Below are 16,667 nucleotides of genomic sequence, written 5' to 3'. Positions count from 1 at the left end.
TATTGTCAGGAATCAAACTCATCCTTAACTGTAGCAAATACTCGAACTGTACTACAAGTCTGAATTGTATAGCCCCATATAAAGTTAAAGAACAACTGTTCTCCCTACTAAAAATTAATAATGTAAGGAAAACACAGATTAACCTCTGTGTTTATTAACATAAACCACAGAATGGCATTTTGCAGAATGTGCCAAGGTATTTTAATAGATAGATGGACAGATAACATAGATAGGTATATGTATGTATGTCTCTAAAACCAAGCATCTTTAGAAAAAGCAACCTTGTATTTTGACCAAAGTTTAAAAAGTTTTTTAAGGCTTTCAAAAGAGAAAATGACCTCAAATCTATCTTTCATCAAAGTATAAGTGAAAGTTCCCCCATTCTCCTTTGTGGTAAAGTCATAAGTTTTTAATAACAGACAGGCCAGGCATCCAATTCCTTAAATTTTCTAAATATTATTACCTAAAGTACTTGGGAACACAAAGAAAACATCACACTTGAATAATATTAGTTTACTCCCTCATAGAATTCACTAATTTGGACTTTAACACTATCTCTGACCTTAGCCAAAAAAATAAAAAAAATTAAATTAAATGTAAAGTGAAGTGAAAGTCGCTCAGTTGTGTCCAACTCTGTGTGACCTCATGGACTATACAGTCCATGGAATTCTCCAGGCCAGAGTACTGGAGTGGGTGGCCTTTCCCATCTCCAGGGGATCTTCCCAACCCAGGGATCAAACCCAGCTCTCCTCTATTGCAGGTGGATTCTTTACCAGCTGAGTCACAAGGGAAGCCCAAGAATACTGGAGTGGGTAGCCTATCCCTTCTCCAGTGGATCTTCCTGACCCAGGAATCGAACAAGGGTCTCCTGCGTTGCAGGCAGATTCTTTACCAACTGAGCTATCAGAGTAAATATGTTTCTGCATTTGCTGTAAAAAATTATTATATAAGGCAATGTCTCCAACATTAATCAGTATTACCTTTTATAAAATCCCATTATACAAATAAAGTGAAGTGAAAGTCGCTCAGTTGTGTCCGACTCTTTGCAACCCCATAGACTGTATGGTCCACGGAATTCTCCAGGCAAGAATACTGGAGTGGGTAGCCTTTCCCTTCTCCAGGGGATCTTCCTGACCCAGGAATCGAACCAGGGTCTACTGTATTGCAGGCAGATTCTTTACCAACTGAGCTATGAGGGGAAAAATAATTTGACCAATTTTTGAAATGTAGTGCCAAAATTGGTCAAATTTTTTCTAATACAATTTTTAATTTCCCTTTTGTCTCAGCTGTCAGCAAACTTAATATTTTTCTTTCTTTTGACACTCTGTTTTGAAAATTTAGAACAAAATTTGATGCTTAATTATAGCAGCTATGTATATCCCAATGTTAGCCTAACTGCTAACTCCTTGATTTGATCTTGCTTTTTCTTTTTTTAAAAGAAAGTTTTATTGGAGGATAATTGCTTTACAATACTGTGCTTTTCTTTTTTTTTCCTTAATCCTAAGAAATGGCATTGTCAACCTATTACATATGGAATGGATACAAAACAAAGAACTACTGTATAGTTCTATATACAATATTCTGATATTCTAATACAAGGATCTCTATACAATATTCTGAGACCAAATGGAAAAGAATATAAATGCATATATATATGAAAAACTAATCACTTTGTTGTACAGCAGAAATTAACATTATAAATCAACTATACTCACAATTTAAAAAAAAAAAATAAAAAAAATCTTAAAGGTATTTGTAACAGAGAAGTTAGACATATCTGGATTGAATTCCTACATCCTGGTACCAGCTGTATATCTCAGGTTGTTACTTAACTGCTCTGAGCCTTATAATACTCAGCTATAAAATTTAAAAATTTAATTCATAGGATCTTGGCAGAATTGCCAGGTAGGGTACCAACTGCCAATTGGTAGGGTCTCCAAAATAATGCCTGGCACACAAATGCTCAACTGAAATCAAGAGGAAAAAATACAACACAGAGAGCAATTTTTAAAAAAACACCATTTATCACCTCAAACTCTTAAAAGATACAGGAATATAAGTAGCATTTGACATATAAGCTACCTATTTTCTTTAATCAGGCATTGTGCTGTTGTATATATTGCTTGTTTTGCTGTTTTATATTGTTGGCTAACTTTTCCTATTTATTTAAACTGCAAGCTTTTTAAAGGCAACAATGATGTCATATCTTCCACAATGACAAACATATGAGGATAGCCATAATAGTGGTTAATTTATTCATTCCAGTTCTTGTCCTTCCCTGTTGGAAAATCCTTTCTATGCCTGAAAAATTTCTCATGTTTAATTTAGGCAACTCTAACACCCAAATCTACAACATTTCCTTCATTTTATCTGCAAGTCAGAATTCAGACAGTGATTAGTGAGCATAGGAGCTACTTAACCTATCTTTTGAAAGTACAATTGGCTTATTTTCCCAAGCCATTTACTAATTATGTAAGCGTCATATGAAGCAATATGGTAGCTGTTCTGAAACCTACTTAAAATTACAGCAATTGATTCATGAATTAGCACAATAAAGATTGAGTTTAATATAGTTTGTTGATATCAAACATTAGATAATAGAATTTTAAAAGGAGAAGAAAGTGTCAGGAGCTCTTCCAGTTCATCCAATCTCCACTCAGGCATGAGTAAACTTGACTATTCACTTTCAGTCTTAATATATTAGGAGATGGAACTTTTATAGCCCTTTGCTTATATTAGTAGGGACACTGCTATTTTCCTTATTTTTAACCAAAATATTGCAAGTTAAGCCCATCCTCTTTGACAACAGAGTCACGGAAACAAGAAGGCTTAAAACTGTCAGTTACTCAAAAGGTTAAACATAGAATTATTGTATGACCCAGCAATTCCACTTCTAAGTAAACATACAAGAGATATGAAAACATACATCCATACAGAAACTTGTACATTAATACTCCCCAAAGCATCATTTATAACAGCCAAAAAGTGGAAACCACTCACATATGAATGCATAATAAATTGTGGTAGACCCATAAGATGGAATATTATTCAGCCATGTAAAAGAATAAAGCACAGACACATATTACAACATGGATAAACCTTGAAAACTTTATGATAAGAGAAAGAATCAGCCACAAAAGATAATCATATACAGGATGATTCTATTGACATAAAATGTCCACAATAGGCAAATCCACAGACACAGAAAGTTGACTAGTGGATTGTCTATAGGGAGAATTAGACAAACTATAATGAATATAGGTGTTGTTTATTTGTGGGGACATGATAAAAATGTTCTAAAATTTATTGTGGTGATTCAGCTCTATAAATAGACTAAAATTTACTGAATTGTACCATTTAAAGGAGTGAATTGGATGGTGTAAATTGTAAATCAGTAAAGCTATTATTTAAAAAGAAAACTACAATTTCAATACAACAGCCTAAATGAAACACTAATTTATCCAAGACCCTTGTTTCATGCACACTGACTTAAACTCCCAACTATAAGGATCATTACAACTGATCCTTAAAAGCCATCTTTTTCTCATATTTTAAAAATAACAAAGTATATGGTCAGAATAATACATGGATTTCTGATATTTTTCTGTAAATGTTTTTCAAATTATCTCCCCTATTTTTAATAGAACGAACTCAGACAAAAGTGCTAGAACAAAGAGACACTGAACAATGGAGAAGGAAATGGCATACTACTCCAGTATTCTTGCCTGGGAAATCCCATGGATAGAGGAGCCTGGCAGGCCGCAGCACATGGGGTCACAAAAAGTCAGACACGACTTACCAAGTAACATTAACACTTTAATGCCCAGGATGGATTTTCTAGCTCCAAGTCACCCTTTGAGGAACTGTCTCATTTTGTACTGCTTTGTGTAAACATAAAGCCAATATTTTAAGACAACAACAACAAAAAAAGAGACACTGAAAAGATAAAAGGAGCACAGGAAAAGAAAACATGATTCTGGATATAAATGTGTCTATTTTTTTAAAGTATTTACAAACAAACGAGTTGAACGGTTAACTTCAAAATCTACAAGGCATACTACTTGAGTCAATAAAAATAATTCTTTAAAAAAAATACTTACCCCAGATCCGTAAGTGGAGGCTTATCTCTTCCTCTTCTATAGCAAAGGAAAATCTGTGGCCCCACAAGACTTCCATTATTGAGATCAGCTGACAGTCCCGTTGGGGTGATATCAATACACGTGTAATCCCGTGGCACTTCCTCCCCAAGAGATTTAATAATAACTGAAACATCTGTGATAGGCTCTTTTGGTCTGGCTACTTTATGACAGGCATCATTGAAGTGAATTTCTTCTTCAAGAGGCTTTGAAACATCAGTTAATCCTGCTACAACAAAGTAGTCAGCGACACGAGGCCCCTTATCTTCAATCATCTTCCATTACAGAAGGTACATCTAAAAGGAAAGTAAAAGACCAGTATTCTCCTATAATAAGTCAAATAAATATAAGTGGTTTGTGTATAAATAAGAATAAAAACTAAAAAAAAGTGTACTATACCTCTGATAAAACACACTAGTATTATACTTTTCACTGTCATACATTAAAAGTGTTTTTAAAGAAACGGGACTATGTATAGCATTTGGAAAAGACCCTGATGCTGGAAATGACTGAAGGCAAAGAAGAGGGCGACAGAGGATGAGACGGTTAGGCAGCATCACTGCCTCAACGGACATGAATCTGAGCACACTCGGAGACAATGGAGGAGCCTGGCATGCTGCAGTCCATGGAGTCACAAAGGATTGGGCACGACTTAGCAAATGAACAACAATCTTATTATAAAAGGAATGCATGAATTTCCATTCTTGGCAATATGAAAGCTTAGATTACCTACGTAGACAACAAAAAAACATACAACCTTCTAAATGCATAGTGCTAGTCACTCAGTTGTGTCCAACTCTGCAACCCCATGAACTGTAGCCTGCCAGCTCCTCTGTCCATGGAATTACTCAGGCAATAATACTGGACTGGGTTGCCATTCCCTTCTCCAGGGGATCTTCCCAACCCAGGGATCACACCAGGTCTCCTGCATTGTAGGCAGATTCTTTACCACCTGAGCCACCAGGGAAGCCCTAAATGCAGAGTAGTGTGTAAAAAATGTAAGGAAGGACTTCCCTGGTGATGCAGTGGATAAGAATCTGCCCGCCAATGCAGGAGGCATGGGTTCAGTCCTGGTCTGGGAAGATTCCACGTGTCACGCAACAACTAAGCCTGTGTACCACAACTACTGAGCTTGTGTGCCACAACTACTGAAGCCCACGTACCCTAGAGCCTGTGCTCTGCAACAAGAGAAGCCGGTGCCCCTCAACGAAGAGTAGCCCCCATTCACCGCAACCAGAGAAAGCCTGTGAGCAGCAACGAAGACTCAGTGCAACCAAAAATAAATAATTAAAAATAAAATATTTTTTTTTAATGTAAGGGAAAAACAAACAAACAAAAAACAGAACAAAAGAAGGAAAAAAAATGTCAGGGCAATTCCCAGGGTCCCCAAACAGTAAGGAAACTGAAGGCCAGAATGCAATGTATAAGCTGATATTGGGTGGGAGAATTCTGCTGATCTCCTCAGTAATCAAGGGGCCTGTGTTTTTATTCTTTTTTTTTTTAAACGTCTTGGCCATGTTGCACTGCATGTGGGATCTTCCCTGACCAGGGAATGAACCTGTGTCCCCTGCAATGCAAGCTTGGAATCTTAACCACTGAACCACCAGGGAAGTCCGGGGCCTGTGTTTTTAAAAGGTATTGCAGGGACAGGACACAATGCATTGGGACCACATAAAATAGGGAATTGGAACTGAGACATTTGTATAAAGCCAAGAGCCTCAAAGGACTACATCCTCTGTTAAAGAGTGGATTTTAAAAATCCATCCACTGCTACAGGGAGATAATAAAGTTTACTTCAATCTGGGCCCTACTTTGAGGGGAGTAAAAAATCTCTTCTGAGAAGGTATAACAAAAGGCCTACTCACACTTGGATGTGAGGTTTGACCTTAAGCCATCTGCATGGCCCCAGGAAGGTCCAAACTAAGTTATTAATAATAACTGTGTTCCCAGGCTAGTGATAATCCTGGGGGAACAAAAGTAAAAAACTTCTAGAGGGTACCCTCAACACAGGCTTTCCACAGAGAAAGCCCCACTGAAGATGACCTCCTATTCTAAAATTACAAAACAAAAAAGAAAAATCCACCCTAAATGAGTTTTAACAGATATAATAAATAAAAGAACTTCAAATAATAAACGTAGGGCAGTGATTATAACACTAAGACATGCTTATAACAAATTCAAAGAAAAAATTACACAAAGTGAAATTCATCATGTATCAATATTCACAAACATTTAACAGCAAAATCTCCTTCAGTTGTCTAGTATCCCTTAAATCTTATTTGTTTCTTGAATGAAGACACCCCCTCCATCAGTACTGTCATTACTAATATAACAATTATAGGAAAACAGTTTAACCTAAAACAGAAATTTCCCAACATGTGTCTCATGTTAGAGTTAGTTTCAATAGATGCAAAGAAAGGATCTTATGGGCAAATAAATTAGATATATATACTATATGCTTCTTTTGTGTATTTATAATATATATGTAAAAATATTAAAGATGTCAATACCAAAATCAGGTTGATTATATTCTTTGCAGCCAAAGATGGAGAAGCTCTATACAGTCAGCAAAAACAAGACTGGGAGCTGACTATGGCTCAGATCATAAACTGCTTACTGCAAAATTCAGACTTAAATTGAACAAAGTAGGGAAAACCACTAGACCATTCAGGTAAGACCTAAATCAAATCCCTTACAATTATACATTGGAAGGAACAAAGAGATTCAAGGGATTAGATCTGATAGACAGAGTGCCTGAAGAACTATGGACGGAGGTTCCTGACACTCTACAGGAGGCAGTGATCAAGACCATCCCCAAGAAAAAGAAATGCAAAAAGGTAAAACCGTTGTTTGAGGAGGCCTTACAAATAGCTGAGAAAAGAAGAGAAGCTAAAGGCAAAGGAGAAAAGGAAAGATACACCCATCTGAATGCAGAGTTCTAAAGAATAGCAAGGAGAGATAAGAAAGCCTTCCTCAGTGATCAATGCAAAGTAGAGGAAAACAACAGATGGGAAAGACTAGAGATCTCTTCAAGAAAATTAGAGATACCAAGGGAACATTTCATGCAAAGATGGACACAATAAAGGATAGAAATGGTATGGACCTAACAGAAGCAGAAGATATTAAGAAAAGGTGGCAAGAATACACAGAAGAACTGTACAAAAAAGATGTTAATGACCCAGATAACCATGATGGTGTGATTACTCAACTAGAGCCAGACATCCTGGAATGTGAAGTCAAGTGGGCCTTAGGAAGCATCACTATGAACAAAGCTAGTGGAGCTGCTCACATTCCAGTAGAGCTATTTCAAATCCTAAAAGATGATGCTGTTAAAGTGCTGCACTCAATATGCCAGCAAATTTGGAAAACTCAGCAGTGGCCACGGGACTGGAAAAGGTGAGTTTTCATTCCAATCCCAAAGAAAGGCAATGCCAAAGTATGTTCAAACTACCACACAATTGCACTCGTCTCACACACTAGCAAAACAATGCTCAAAATTCTCCAAGTCTTCGACAGTACATGAACCATGAACATCCAGATGTTCAAGTTGGATTTGGAAAAGGCAGAGGAACCAGAAATCAAATTGCCAACATCCACTGGATCATGGAAAAAGCAAGAGTTCCAGAAAAACATCTACTTCTGCTTTACTGACTATGCCAAAGCCTTTGACTATGTGGATCACAACAGACTATGGAAAATTCTGAAAGAGATGGGAATACCAGACCACCTGACCTGCGTCCTAAGAAATCTGTATGCAGGTCAAGAAGCAACAGTTAGAAATGGACATGGAACAACAGACTGGTTCCAAATCAGGGCAGGAGTACATCAAGGCTGCTTTGTCACCCTGCTTATTTAACTTTTATGCAGAGTACATCATGCGAAATGCTGGGCTGGATGAAGCACAACCTGGAATCAAGATTGCCGGGAGAATTATCAATAACCTCAGATATGTAGATGACACCACTCTTATGGCAGAAAGCGAAAAACTAAAGAGCCTCTTGATGAAAGTGAAAGTGGAGAGTGAAAAACTTGGCTTAAAGCTAAACATTCAGAAAACGAAGATCATGGCATCTGGTCCCATCGCTTCATGACAAATAAATGGGGAAACAATGGAAACAGTGACAGACTTTAATTTTGGGGGCTCCATAATCACTGCAGATGGTGACTGCAGCCATGAAATTTAAAGACACTTGCTCCTTGAAAGAAAAGCTATGACCAACCTAGACAGCATATTAAAAAGCAGACATTGGAGAAGGAAATGGCAACCCACTCCAGTATTCCTGCCTGGGAAATCCCATGGACAGAGGAGCCTGGTGGGCTACAGTCCATGGGTTTGCAGAGTCAGACACGACTTAGGGATTAAACAAACCCTCTGATACTCCTTGTGAACCCACTAACACTCAAGCAGCAGCAACAACTACAAGACAGGGATGTGAATGAGGAAATAAATCCTTGATTATGTTAAAAAAAAAAAAAAAAAAAGCAGACATTACTTTGCTGCCAAAGGCCCATCTAGTCAAAGCTATCTTTTTTCCAGTAGTCATGTATGGATGTGAGAGCTGGACTATACAGAATGCTGAGCACCGAAGAATTGATGCTTTTGAACTGTGGTGCTGGAGAGACTCTTGAGAGTCCCTTGGACTCCTAGGAGATCTAACCAGTCCATCCTAAAGGAGATCAGTCCTGAATATTCACTGGAAGGACTGATGCTGAAGCTGAAACTCCAGTACTTTGGGCACCTGCTGCAAAGAACTGACTCATCTGAAAAGACCCTGATGCTGGGAAAGATTGAAGGCAGGAGAAGGGGACAAACAAGGATGAGATGGTTGGATGGCATCACCGACACGATGGACGTGAGTTTGAGCACGCACCAGGAATTGGTGATAGACAGGGAGGCTTGGCATGCTGCAGTCCATGGGGTTGCAAAGAGTCAGACACGACTGAGTGACTGAACTGAACTGAAAAATATTAAGTCCTCACAAATTCTCTGATAAACATACCTGATTGATTTTGCTTTTATCCATGATTTCCCAAGTCTATTTGAAAAATGAACCCTATTTTCCAACTTAAAAAGCTAGGAGAAACCCTCAGAACATGCTTTAGAAAATGCTATTTAAAGTAAATAACCTTTTTTGTATACTATAAAATAACTAAGGGCAATAAATTCTCATATATTTGTATATAAGTTATCATCATTTTCATCATAATCCCAAAACTCATTTAAATTTTTATATGGTTAATGTCATGGTTTTCAGAACTCATGTCATATATTTTGGAATTTATATCCATTGCTCAAATGTCCTCTGTAAATATTCTCACTATTTGCTTAGAAAATATGCCTAAAGAAGGATCAAATGTTCCTACTTGTTTTATTTAGGTATATATGGCTCCTGTGTAGCAATTTCCTAACATATAAGATTTCTGCACAAAAGAAAGAGCTTAAACTTTCAGAAATCTCTCCCAGACTGACAGTAAAGAGAAAGTAATAACCTGTTCTCCTGACAAAACTCTGTTAAACACTATTACAGGTGCTTACCTGCCTATTACAAGTGTTCTACAAAAAAAAAAAAAGCCAACACCACACACAGCTATCTCTCCATTTTTTTTTAAGGTAGGAAAACAAAAACAGTTTTTTAAAACACTTTTGTATTTAACTTTTTTCATTAGTCTTTGAAAATAATTCTTTAATGGCTATATTTTAATGAGCAAAACATTATTGACCTGTTTCCTTACTGTTGATTATTTACTGTATCTACTTATTTTGCTAATATTTTAAAATGCTAAGATAAAGAACTTTGAACATAAACCTCTGGCTACAATTCTTATCATTTCTTCAGGATAAATTTATTAAAGTAGAATTTTTGGGTCAAATAGACATATACACTTAGCTTCTATAAGTGTTCATTTGCTTTTACGTGGGCATGAATTTTAAATTAAAAGCTCTTGATAGGCATGAGTCTTAAAAGAGTACCTTAGTAGAGCACTTTCCTTTCATCATAATGAAGAGATTAAATATTCTTTTTCCTAAACTCTAACTTCATTATTTAAACTATACAGATACTATTACATACAATAAAGTTTTATGTCTTGCTATGCAGAAAGAAGGGAAAGAGAATGGAAATAGTACTATGATGAAAACATATATATATTTAATAGATTCTTCTGCAAGCTACTACCTTAGGCATTGGAAATAAACAGCTATTATACTATTAAGAAGATATTTGGGAAAAACTGTAGGAAAATCTTGTTTTTGTTACATCTTCCTGGCTCACAAATTTTAATAATTTGATTTGATTCATAATTGAATATGGTAAATAACTACTAAAAGAGAACAAGTCCAAAGTTCTTCATCCATACATATAAGAGTAATCAGGAAGTTCCCTGGTGGTCCAGAGGCTAAGACTTGGAGCTCCCAATGCAGAGGGCCTCGGTTTGGTCCCTGGTTGGGGACCGGAATCCCACATGGTGCAGCTGAAGGGTTTGCATGCCACAAAGAAGATCAAAGATATAGCATGCCACAACTAGGACCTGGTGCAGCTAAATAATTTTTTTTAAAAAATAGAGCAATCAATTTTAAAGAGGTGATAAAATCCTCTTTTATTAACAGAAAAGTAAATTATATATCACTTCAGTTATCTTGCCTTTTATTCCATTTATTCATTTAGGTGTGGAAAGTGGTAAGGAAAGTGGCAAAATATTTGAAGGCATTCTCTAATGACAAAGTATATAAAGTCAAGAGCATCGCTGGCAACATCCTATATGACTTCTAAATCTCAATGTTCTTTAATTCACTCAAGAAGAGTTTATAATACTGAAAATGCATGTCTACTTTTTATTTTAAATAAACTGTTTATAAAGTAAGTTTGAGGTTTAGAAACTAGGAGTTAGACACTGTTACAAATTACAAGGCAAAGAAAATAATGAAAATATTTAACACAGGGTAGTTATTTCCTAACAGTTTCAATAAATCATGAGACTTCCACTGGAGTGTGAAATTTACAATCCCCATAGAAAATAATAAACATATATTAAGACAAAATGCCTTATATTGGTAAGAGCCAACAAAAGTCACTTGGAAAGAACATTTAAGGAAAGCATTCGTAGTCATGCACAAAACTTGGACTTTCAGTGTAGAACATCAGAGCAAAACCCCTAAACAATTAGGAGGTAAAGTTTTCCATTTTTGGGGGAGGTAAACTTTTTAAAATTCATTTTGGAAACTGGGGGCCACACAAAATAATTATTTGATCCAGTAATTCTCTAACTAATCATAGGAATGTAAACCCATGAAACAACTTTACTAAAGCTCAACAATACCACATCATTAACCAGTTTGTTTTTTTAATTTTTCTTTGTTCAACATGATACAGATAACTTAAAGAAATAGTTCATAATATGTTTACAGACATCTTTTTTAAATTTCACACCCCTACTTGGTGTATTTAATTTCAAACTACATTTATTTTCTTTGAGATTAGAAAACAAGAAGGATGTGCTCTCTATTCCTAAAAGCTTCATGAAAATGAAATTGAGAAATCATTACAAGAAAGCTCTTGTAATGCTCTCACCCATTCAGCAACTAATGGAAACTGACTTGCTTTTCTCCCTTTCAATCTCTGCTCAATCAAATCAGATTCTTTTTTATTTCTTCTATCACTCCATTATGTCAAGTAGTAAAGCATTTGCTATCTAGGCTAACTCTAAGGACAAGAAAAGGCAAGAGCGGAAATCAGAGGCAACATTTTAAAGATATATGAAAAACAAAAATATCAGAACATAAATTTTGCAAAATTATAGACTTAATGAATTAGTAAAAGGAGCAAAGTCTTTCAGATAGGGCCTAATATAGACATAAACTCAAGATTATACATGAAAATGGCTGATAACACAATGGACCAGCTCAACGGCCCCTCACTCCAGTTCACTTAAATAAACTGGAAGAAATTTTATTTAAAAAAAAAAATAAATTTTTTTTTTAAATTAAAAAAAAAATTTCAAATTAAAAAAAATTTTTTTAATTAAAAAATAAAACCCCACTGTAATTTCACAGTTAAAAGCCTAACCAAGCTCATCTTTTCTTACATTATCAAAACTGGAGACTCTCACTCCCATCTTTTTCTAAACTTCATCTCTCAGTGTTCTTCCAGCCAAGGTAATCTATCTACTGTCCTGCAAGTACACCTTTGCTCATTTCCTTTGATGATACACTATTACCTTTTTCTAGTTAATATATGTTCATCTTATTTTTCAAAACAATTTAAATGTATGTGGATTTTCATTTAAACTTTATGAATTGTACAAAACAGAAGAAAAAGAAATTCAATAATTCCGTTCACAATAATAAATCTGGTTTATATTTAACTAAGTTTCCTACTTTTCTTTAAGCATAGAAAACATCTTTCTAATCTTCACCTCCTTCTCAGTCACTAAGTCATATCCAACTCTGCAACCCTATGGACTATAGTCCGGCAGGCTTCTCTGTCCATGGGATTTCCCAGCAAGAATACTGGAATGGGTTGCCATTTCCTCCTTCATGGGATCTTCCCAACCAGAGACTGAACCTGTGTCTCTTGCATTGCAGGTGGATTCTTTACCTGCTGAGCCATCTGGAAGCCCTCATGCACAATTATAATACAGAAGTATTTTTATTTTATTTATTTAATAAGTATTAGTTGGCTATAATCTTCATAATTATATTAAATGACCACATAATACTCCATTAAATAGAAATAGACACTATAATCAGTACCCAAAACTTCCTCTCCCTGCTAGTGCCCAAAGTACGGTGAAGTAAAGTGAAGTCGCTCAGTCGTGTCCGACTCTTTGCGACCCCATGGACTGTAGCCTACCAGGTTCCCCCATCCATGGAATTTTCCAGGCAAGAGTACTGGAGTGGGTTGCCATTTCCTTCTCCACAAAGTACGGTAGAGGTAGGTGCTTAAAAAAATTTAAGTGAATAAATAATTCACTTTACAAACTTCCTCAAGTATATGAACTTCCTAAATGTAATGTCTTTTTTCTATAATTCAGAGTCAATTTTCTGAACCTCAATTACCTTAAATACTATAGCTATTGAATGTAGGATAAACACAGATAAACTAGATTTGAGTCTAACTTATCAGGGACTTGGGCAAAAGTAAAAAATTATTGAGTAAGTAATTGATTCATTCATCCAATGAATTTTTTATAAATAGTTTTTAAAATCTAACACTATTCTAAAGGTCGACAATATCGATGAAAGCTAGCATATGCTTTCTTGTTTAGCTTTACCTTTCCACATCTCTCTATTCTTTTATTCCACCTCTAGTCATCTTTTCTCCTACCACATTTCCAGATTTCAGTAGCCTGCCTTCACCCTGCCCAAAGTGTTTCTACCAGTTTCTCCCTAAGGCCCAAGGAGAGAAGTGACTCCTGCTTTGTTTTCCCTCTCCCCCAGCTCCATGAAAATTGGCACAAGCTGCTTAGAAAATGGCATTCTAGGGAGATTTTGAAAAGAAAAAAAAAATCTTATTGGTATATCATAATTAACAGGTTTACTTTATTTATTTATTTATTTATTTTTGATTTGTCTAGAGTTTTATTTATTTATTTATTTATATATATATATATATATATTTTTTTTTTTTCTTATCAGCCATAGATTTACACGTATTCCCCATCCCGATCCCCCCTCCCACCTCCCTCTCCACCCGATTCCTCTGGGTCTTCCCAGTGCACCAGGCCCGAGCACTTGTCTCATGCATCCCACCTGGGCTGGTGATCTGTTTCACCACAGATAGTATACATGCTGTTCTTTTGAAATATCCCACCCTCACATTCTCCCACAGAGTTCAAAAGTCTGTTCTGTATTTCTGTGTCTCTTTTTCTGTTTTGCATATAGGGTTATCGTTACCATCTTTCTAAATTCCATATATATGTGTTAGTATGCTGTAATGTTCTTTATCTTTCTGGCTTACTTCACTCTGTATAATGGGCTCCAGTTTCATCCATCTCATTAGGACTGATTCAAATGAATTCTTTTTAACGGCTGAGTAATATTCCATGGTGTATATGTACCACAGCTTCCTTATCCATTCATCTGCTGATGGGCATCTAGGTTGCTTCCATGTCCTGGCTATTATAAACAGTGCTGCGATGAACATTGGGGTGCACGTGTCTCTTTCAGATCTGGTCTCCTCAGTGTGTATGCCCAGAAGTGGTATTGCTGGGTCATATGGCAGTTCTATTTCCAGTTTTTTAAGAAATCTCCACACTGTTTTCCATAGCGGCTGTACTAGTTTGCATTCCCACCAACAGTGTAAGAGGGTTCCCTTTTCTCCACACCCTCTCCAGCATTTATTGCTTGTAGACTTTTGGATAGCAGCCATCCTGACTGGCGTGTAATGGTACCTCATAGTGGTTTTGATTTGCATTTCTCTGATAATGAGTGATGTTGAGCATCTTTTCATGTGTTTGTTAGCCATCTGTATGTCTTCTTTGGAGAAATGTCTGTTTAGTTCTTTGGCCCATTTTTTGATTGGGTCATTTATTTTTCTGGAATTGAGCTGCAGGAGTTGCTTGTATATTTTTGAGATTAATCCTTTGTCTGTTTCTTCATTTGCTATTATTTTCTCCCAATCTGACGGCTGTCTTTTCACCTTACTTATAGTTTCCTTTGTAGTGCAAAAGCTTTTAAGTTTCATTAGGTCCCATTTGTTTAGTTTTGCTTTTATTTCCAATATTCTGGGAGGTGGGTCATAGAGGATCCTGCTGTGATTTATGTCTGAGAGTGTTTTGCCTATGTTCTCCTCTAGGAGTTTTATAGTTTCTGGTCTTACATTTAGATCTTTAATCCATTTTGAGTTTATTTTTGTGTATGGTGTTAGAAAGTGTTCTAGTTTCATTCTTTTGCAAGTGGTTGACCAGTTTTCCCAGCACCACTTGTTAAAGAGGTTGTCTTTTTTCCATTGTATATCTTTGCCTCCTTTGTCAAAGATAAGTTTTGGCCACAGCAATCAGAGCAGAAAAAGAAGTAAAAGGAATCCAGATAGGAAAAGAAGAAGTGAAACTCTCACTGTTTGCAGATGACATGATCCTCTACATAGAAAACCCTAAAGACTCTACCAGAAAATTACTAGAGCTAATCAATGAATATAGTAAAGTTGCAGGATATAAAATTAACACACAGAAATCCCTTGCATTCCTTTATACTAACAATGAAAAAACAGAGAAATTAAAGAAACAATACCATTCACCATTGCAACAAAAAGAATAAAATACTTAGGAGTATATCTACCTAAAGAAACAAAAGACCTATACATAGAAAACTATAAAACACTGATGAAAGAAATCAAAGAGGACACAAACAGATGGAGAAACATACCGTGTTCATGGATTGGAAGAATCAATATTGTCAAAATGGCTATTCTACCCAAAGCAATCTATAGATTCAATGCAATCCCTATCGAGTTACCAACGGTATTTTTCACAGAACTAGACCAAAGAATTTCACAATTTGTATGGAAATACAAAAAACCTCGAATAGCCAAAGTAATCTTGAGAAAGAAGAATGGAACTGGAGGAATCAACCTGCCTGACTTCAGACTCTACTACAAAGCCACAGTCATCAAGACAGTATGGTACTGGCACAAAGACAGAAATATAGATCAATGGAACAGAATAGAAAGCCCAGAGATAAATCCACGGACCTATGGACACCTTATCTTTGACACAGGTTTACTTTAAAAAAAAAAAAAAAAAAAAGGTTTAGCCCACTCAAGCCAACTGACTTTTTAAAAGTAAATTTTAGTAACAAAAACTGATGGAGTATGTGGGGCAAAGTTCTTAAGCAAGGGGGGGGGTGCTTATTTGTCTTTTAGACTACTTTGAAACCACTTCCCCTCTCAATACCTATTCCCAAGCAAACACCAATAGCAAAAAATAAAAATAAAACCACAATATGTAATTTGGCAGCTCCCTTTTGAAAGATTACCAACACCCAATTTATATTAAAAAAAAAAGTTAGGATAAGAATAATAGACATTTAAAGGGGAAGAGATCTTTTCATTAGTGATAGTCTTAACCCTTACTTTAGAGCCAAAGAAACTGAAGCACAAAAGGTAGCTTACTTAAGGACACCCACTTAGTGGTAGAGCCTGGGCAAGCACTCAAGTCCCTTAATCTAGAATTCTTTACACTTGGAGATGCTATTTCTAAGATGTTTCTAATAAACAGTGTTGAATTAATACTGACCCAGGGCACACTTGAAACATCTTTTTTTAACAAGTTATTTCATGTCACTTGTTACTTACAATCATTACTTGGTGAATATAGGCCAAATTCAAGTTAAGAGATCTGATAAATTAACATTTCACTGTGTTTATATAGCAAACAGTTAATAAAAATAAATATAAATGTAAAAAAAAAACAAACTACTTACACATTACTGAAAGTCTCTCTGAAAATGATGCCAGATCTCAATCTGTGAATTCTGCAAGCCTCAGAGTTTGAGAAATACTGTATTAAAAAGAGTAAGAATTGAGCTCAAATTAA

At 35.9% G+C, this 16,667-nt stretch overlaps 1 protein-coding gene across 6 annotated transcripts in view; it reads right to left on the bottom strand.

Moving 5' to 3' along the window:
* Positions 1-16,667, bottom strand: part of DENND4A (DENN domain containing 4A) — a 119,490-nt gene that overhangs the window by 77,055 nt on the left and 25,768 nt on the right. For 5 of the 6 annotated variants that reach the window (XM_043919870.1, XM_043919873.1, XM_043919874.1 and 2 more), the window contains 2 exons: positions 16,555-16,631; positions 4,101-4,432 (listed from right to left, as the gene is read on the bottom strand). In XM_043919870.1, coding sequence (XP_043775805.1) covers positions 4,101-4,411 — 311 coding nt within the window. In that variant the 5' untranslated portion in view covers positions 4,412-4,432; positions 16,555-16,631. The remainder of the gene's footprint in view (positions 1-4,100; positions 4,433-16,554; positions 16,632-16,667) is intronic. The other variant, XM_043919872.1, reaches the window with a different exon arrangement.

Source organism: Cervus elaphus, chromosome 12 (assembly GCF_910594005.1).
Source record: "Cervus elaphus chromosome 12, mCerEla1.1, whole genome shotgun sequence".
NCBI classification, from domain to species: domain Eukaryota; kingdom Metazoa; phylum Chordata; class Mammalia; order Artiodactyla; family Cervidae; genus Cervus; species Cervus elaphus.
The sequence above is the reverse complement of the archived record's forward strand: the minus strand, read 5'-3'. Positions and strand labels throughout refer to the sequence as shown.